The sequence below is a fragment of the Alexandromys fortis genome, unplaced genomic scaffold (genome assembly GCF_014885135.2).
Source record: "Alexandromys fortis isolate MF-2015 unplaced genomic scaffold, M_Fortis_MF-2015_v1.1 scaffold_174, whole genome shotgun sequence".
Classification (NCBI taxonomy): Eukaryota; Metazoa; Chordata; class Mammalia; order Rodentia; family Cricetidae; genus Alexandromys; species Alexandromys fortis.
Window position 1 is genome coordinate 2,892,176 of NW_026068063.1, and position 6,000 is coordinate 2,898,175.

The 6,000-nt window shown below is 39.3% G+C and overlaps 2 protein-coding genes across 9 annotated transcripts in view; both read left to right on the forward strand.

Annotated features, from left to right (window-relative positions):
- Positions 1-6,000, forward strand: part of Kansl1 (KAT8 regulatory NSL complex subunit 1) — a 122,130-nt gene that overhangs the window by 103,651 nt on the left and 12,479 nt on the right. For all 8 annotated transcript variants that reach the window (XM_050120384.1, XM_050120388.1, XM_050120390.1 and 5 more), the window contains one exon: positions 2,924-3,095. In XM_050120384.1, the coding sequence (XP_049976341.1) occupies positions 2,924-3,095 (172 nt within the window). The remainder of the gene's footprint in view (positions 1-2,923; positions 3,096-6,000) is intronic.
- Nsf (N-ethylmaleimide sensitive factor, vesicle fusing ATPase) overlaps positions 1-6,000 on the forward strand; it is a 594,435-nt gene that overhangs the window by 80,874 nt on the left and 507,561 nt on the right. The window lies entirely within an intron of this gene.

Sequence of the window (6,000 nt, forward strand, 5' to 3'; positions counted from 1 at the left end):
TGTTAACCAGGTGTGGTGGAGCAGTATGCCCTCTTAACCAAATCTTCATTTGGAGACAAGAAAAGAATTTTGTTTAGTAGTCGGTGTGTTAGTATGTGTGCCCTGTGTGTTGCCTGGTGTACTCAGATCAGAAAAGGATGAAGGATCCCTTTGGGCTTGGGTATTGATGGTTGTAAATCACCCTTCTAGGTCCTGGAAACTGAACATACTCTTTCTTTCAAAAAAGAATCACTACAATTTTTTTCCTTGCTATTTTCTTCAACCCTCCTTTCTTCCTTTGCTCTTTGCTGCTTTCTTTGTGCTCTTGAGACAGTATCTGCTAGTTGGCCCAGGCTGGTCTTGAACTCCTAGACCTTTACTTCCTAGGTCTGAAAATGAAGTTATATGCCACCTTGCCCAGCTTCCAATACAGTTTCCAAATTTCTATTACTAAACATATGTTCATGTTCACAGAAAATGGAGGTGACTAGATAATTGTGATAAGCTTTTGATTATTTAGTCTTTGAATAGCAGGGTTTATTTCTGAAACTTATGAAATCCATGTAATGTGTATATTGGAGTATCTGGCTGGTAAGTTACTAGGACAAAGTGTTTTTTCCTTTATGAATTCTTTTGTTCTTCTGTATTTACTCCTTTGTAAAATTTTTGTTGAACTTTGAGATGTCTGTTCTAGGTATTGATGATACAATACTAGATAAAAATTAAAATTCTTACTTATGAATTTTGGTCCTTCTGCCTCAGCCTACTGAGTTGCTGAGATAACAGGACTGTACCATGTTTTGATACTTTTGGGATTTTTATTTTTAGATTTATTTTCACTTTATGTGTGTGGATGTTTTGTGTACATGTCTATTGTTTGTAGATATTAATACTGCTGTTAGAACAAAGGTTTCAGTAAAATAAACTTACTAGAAATAGTCTAAAATGAGACTTAACCATAAATTATAAAGTATAAAAGGTCTTGAATTCCAGACTATTGTTTTGAATTTTAGCCTCTTAAATTTTAATTTTTAAAATTGACAGGATGTATCACAAACTCTTTGTTCGAATATAAATTCAAAGATTTATTTTTGAGCCCCAATCTAAATATTGGGGATGAATTAGGAAAGAGAATGGGAACTGAAAAGGGACATAACAGTAGTAATCCTGTAATCCCAGCACTCAGAATGCAGAGGCAAGTGAGTTTGAAGCCAGCCTGGTCTACAGAGTTCCAGGACAGGCTCAAAAAAAAGTCTAAATAAATAAATAGCACAGAGAAAGCTTTTTGCCATCAAGCATAACTATAGTTCTTTTTGTTGTTATCGTTGTTGTTTAAAAAGTTCTATGGGTACTAGAAAAGTGGCTCGGGTTAAAAGGACCTGGGTTCAATTCCCAACATTCACATGCTAAAAAGTTCTGTAAATGTCATAGATTTTTAATGGTGCTTATATGGAAGTGAACTTAGGTCTCTGGAAGAGCAACCATTGCTCTTAACTGGTAAACCATCTCTTCAGCTTTTGTTTTTGTTTTTTTCTGAAAATCTTTTATTTTAATTGAGAGATGTATTGGTGACTGGTTGGTTCATTGGTTGGTTTGATTTTGTATTTTGTTTAAGGTTTTTGGTTGTTTGATTAGTTACAATCTTGAAGCCCTGATTCACTGAGTAGGATGGATACTTTTGTCTTGAAACAGTAATTGTGTTTACATCAATGTATTCAGTATCATTTTTAGTAGTATTGACCATTGCAGCTTACTAGACTTTTCCCCTTCAATTTACCCAACCTAATCTTTGTATTTAGACCCTCTGTGCAACCTATATTCAGACAGAAGCAGTTGTAGAATGTTGATAAAGACCACATTGTTCTTAAGTTTTTTTTTTCCTATTTAAGTCCATAAAAAATACTGAAGACATGTCTTTGAAGGGGCTGTGAGTATAGTTCAGGGACGCTGATCCAGTTATTCTAGGGGTAAGGGAACATAGAGCACTTCCAAAGACAGGCAGACAAACGGACAGTCTGTCTGTCTGTCTGTCTCTCTCTCTCTCTCTCTGTGACACACACACACACACACACACACACACACACACGACAGGCTCTCAGCATTTGGGTGGTAGAAGTAGCAGCATCAGGAATTTGGGGTCAACTTTGACTACCTGAGACATTCTCTTCACTTTTCCTTCAAAGGGGGAAACAGAAGAGACATAATTATAAGCCAGGTGTGGTGCACATATCTATACTGTGGCATACAGGAGAATAAGGGATTCGTGGGTATTTAAGATCAATCTGGGAAACATAGTACAAACTTGTCTCAGAAAAAATAACAGAAGCCAGCATTCAATGGGGAAAACTAAGATGAGATCATTTCTGTGAATTCTGAGAGGGGGAAAGAGAGATGACAGTTTGGGGTAGTTTCAGTGCTCCTGTTTTGTTTTATTATGATAACTAGTCTTTTTTCTAGCATTCCTTTTCACAGTGCCATTCCCCAGGCAGAATCTTGCAGATTGGGTGTTGCCTAGATGACGTCATGAATCATGCTTGGCAAGTGCAGGGCTTGTTCTTTGTAGCACAAGATTGTAGGGATTCTGTATTAGACGTCTCAGCTTTTTGTCTTAAAGCCTAAAAATGCAAAAGAAAAAGGAAAAAGTAGTTTTAAATAATTAAGTCTCTGGGGTACTTTCATTTAACTCTATCTTGTTCTTTGTGTGTAAAGGAAGTTTAAAGAAAATAATGTATCTTTGGAATTAATCTAATAGAAAAATAGTGAATTCAACATCATTCAACGTGCATGTTTAATTTTCATCAGTCATGAGTTATGTCTTGTTTTTTGAAAGTGGAGGACAGTTTGAGAGATTTAGGTGATTGGGACTAAAAGCATGTACTGATATCCAGCAAGGATGTTAGGTTTTTATTAGAACAAATTGTCAGTTTTGTTTTGCTTTTCACAGGTTAACCGGAATAGCACCACCCGCTCTGGCTGTGATGTCAATCCCTCTTGTGCTCTGTGTGGTTCAGGCAGCATAAACACCATGCCTCCTGAAATTCACTATGAAGCCCCTCTGTTGGAACGTCTTTCTCAGTTGGATTCTTGTGTTCACCCTGTTCTAGCATTTCCAGATGGTAAGAAAGACATCAGAATTTAAAGTCTGGTGGTGGCACACGCCTTTAATCCCAGCACTTGGGAGGCAGAGGCAGGCAGATCTCTGTGAGTTCAAGACCAGCCTGGTCTACAAGAACTAGTTCCAGGACAGGCTCCAAAACCACAGAGAAACCCTGTCTCGAAAAACAAAAAAAAACAAAACAAAACAAAAAAAGAATTTAAAGTCTAACCAGTGAGATCTGATAGGGTTCCAGGTGAAAGAAAATCAGTGATGTCAGATACTCAGTATCCCTTTCTGTCATCAAAAACTTGTCAGAATTTTGCTGTTTGACCTGTAATTCAATAGGAAAGAACATTTTCCATAAGTCATCTTTGACAGGGAGGTTATACATGAAGAGGCTGGAGCAGTGTCTCAGAGGTTAGGTCCGATTCCCAGACATCTATAACTCCAGTTCCAGGGTGTCTTCTAGCTTCTGAGTGCACTGGATGCACGTGGTGTGCATTTATACATACAGTCAAAACATTAATACAAATAAAATAAAAATATTTAAAATAAAAGTAAGGGATTGGAATTTACTTAGCAGTTGAGAGGAGCACTGGCTGCTCTTCCAGAGGACCCTAGCTTGGTTCCCAGCACCCATATGACTTCAATTTCCAGAGAATCCAACACCCTCTTCTGGCCTCCATGAGTACTAGGTGTGCATGTTGTACACTGGCTACATACATAAATAATAACATAAAATCAAAGAAAAATCTGGAAAGATGACTTCGTGGTAAAGAGCTGTATTGCTCTTACAAAGATCCTGAGTTTGGTTCTCAGCACCTGCTTTGGGTCTTGAGCTCACTGCCTGCATTTGCTCCAGGGTGCTGGAATTAAAGAGAGGTGCCACCATGCCTTGCGCCCCCCCCCCCCCCTTTTTTTGAGATAAGATTAGGATTTTGTTGTTTTATTTTTCGAAACAAGGTTTCTCTGTAGCTTTGGTGTCTGTCCCGAAACTAGCTCTAGCTTTTGTAGACCAGGCTGACCTCGAACTCAAAGAATGCTGGGATTAAAGGCAGGCACCATCATTGCCCGGCAAGATTAGTATTGTTTTGACTCCTTTAAGTTTTTTATGGATGGTTACTTCTTACTAAGCCATACTCCTCACTTAGGAGCAGAGTGTGAGTTGGGGTCTCATGTATTCTGTACTGACCTCAAATGCACTGTGTAGCCAAGAGTGACTTTTAAACTCCTGATCCTCCTGCCTATGCATCCAGAATGCTGGAATCACAGATATGTGTATCACACATTGGATGAGGAGTGTCTATTGAGGTTTCCCCCTCTACACTTAGAAGCTTAGTGATAGCTGTTTTGTGTCCCTGTATAACAAAAATAAAGAGTAATTTTATTTTGTTTCCTAATCAATTCATAAGAGTTGTTAGGATCACAGTCTTTATCCTGAAATTTTGTGTTGTCTTCCACCTTCAGCACATTTTAGGCATGGCATACACTTTTATTCTTAGTGCTCGGTAGGCAGAGGCAGATTGATCCCTTGAGTTTGAGGCCACTCAGGTGTGGAAAGCCATTTCCAGGACAGCCAGGGCTACACAGAGAAACCCTGTCATAGGGGGAAGGAAGGAGGGAGGGGAGGGAGAGGGGGAAGGAGGAAATGAAATCAAACTGAGCCAAAAATCAGACAATGATTGTGCATGCCTTTAATCCCAGCCCTCGGGAGGCAGATGCAGGCATGTCTTATGAGTTCAACGCCAGCCTGGTCTATATAGTGAGTTCCAGGGCAACCAGGAATACATACATAGTCATCACCCGCCCCCCCCCCCCAAAAAAAAAACAAACAAAGAAGGAATCTTTTTAGACTTTAGTCTTAGTTCCAGGAGGCTGAGAACAACTTTCTTTGAGTTTGAGAGACCAGCTTTGTCTTCAGAGCTAGTTCCAGGATAGACAGAGCTACACAGAGAAACCCTGTGCCCAGCAGGGGGAAGGGAGATTGACTTGGGCACAATGATGCAAGCATATGTTCTATTTAGGGGAAGCTAAGACAGGAGTTCTGCTGGCAGCATAGACTCTGTCTTAAAATAAAAGGGCCAGATATGATTTTGTACACTTAAAATCATAGCACCTGGGTGGGGGGCAGAAAAGCAGAGAAACTGCCATGAGTTGAGTTTTAGGCCCACCTGGTAGGCATAACAAGTTCTATACTGCAGTAAGATCCCACCTCAAATGACTGAGAAAGTGTAGAAAAAAAAAAAGTGAGGTGCTGTTCACAATCCCATCACTCAGAGCAAACAGATCTTGGTGAGTTCAAGGCCAGCCAAGGCTATGTAGTGAGACCCTGTTTCTTAAAACAACAACAAAAAGATCAAAAGGAGCAATGGAAATGCTGTTTTGTGGGAAACTACCAGCATGTGTACTTGAGACTGTGGCTTTCCAGCAGGAGAAGGAAGTGAGCTTTGCAAAATACTCAATAGCAGACTTACGACCACGGCATATCAGAACTTGGTGAACTCAGGGTGCAGTTTCTAGTCATGTTTCATTTTGAGGAAGTAATAATTTAAGATGATGTTAATAATGAATTTGTGTTTTCCTTTTATTTACCTGATAAAGTACTATACCCTCTTTGATTATAGCACTTTAATCTTATATAAATGGAAAGTAGAACATCCTATAGCTGAATTAATCTCTACTGCGTTTTTACTTTTTTTTTTGTGTGTGTGTGTGTGGCAGAGTATCATAGTGTGTATCCAGGCTGACCTCATACTAGTGATCACCCCTCTTTCCTTTCCTCCTAAGTATTGGAATTATACAGACGAGCACTACATGCCCAACATTTTTTGATATTTCATGCCTTTGTTTGGGTCTTCTAGTCTGTCTAGTTTGTTTTAATTTTCAGTACTTGTTTTTAAGCCCAGGACCTTGTGTGTATAGGC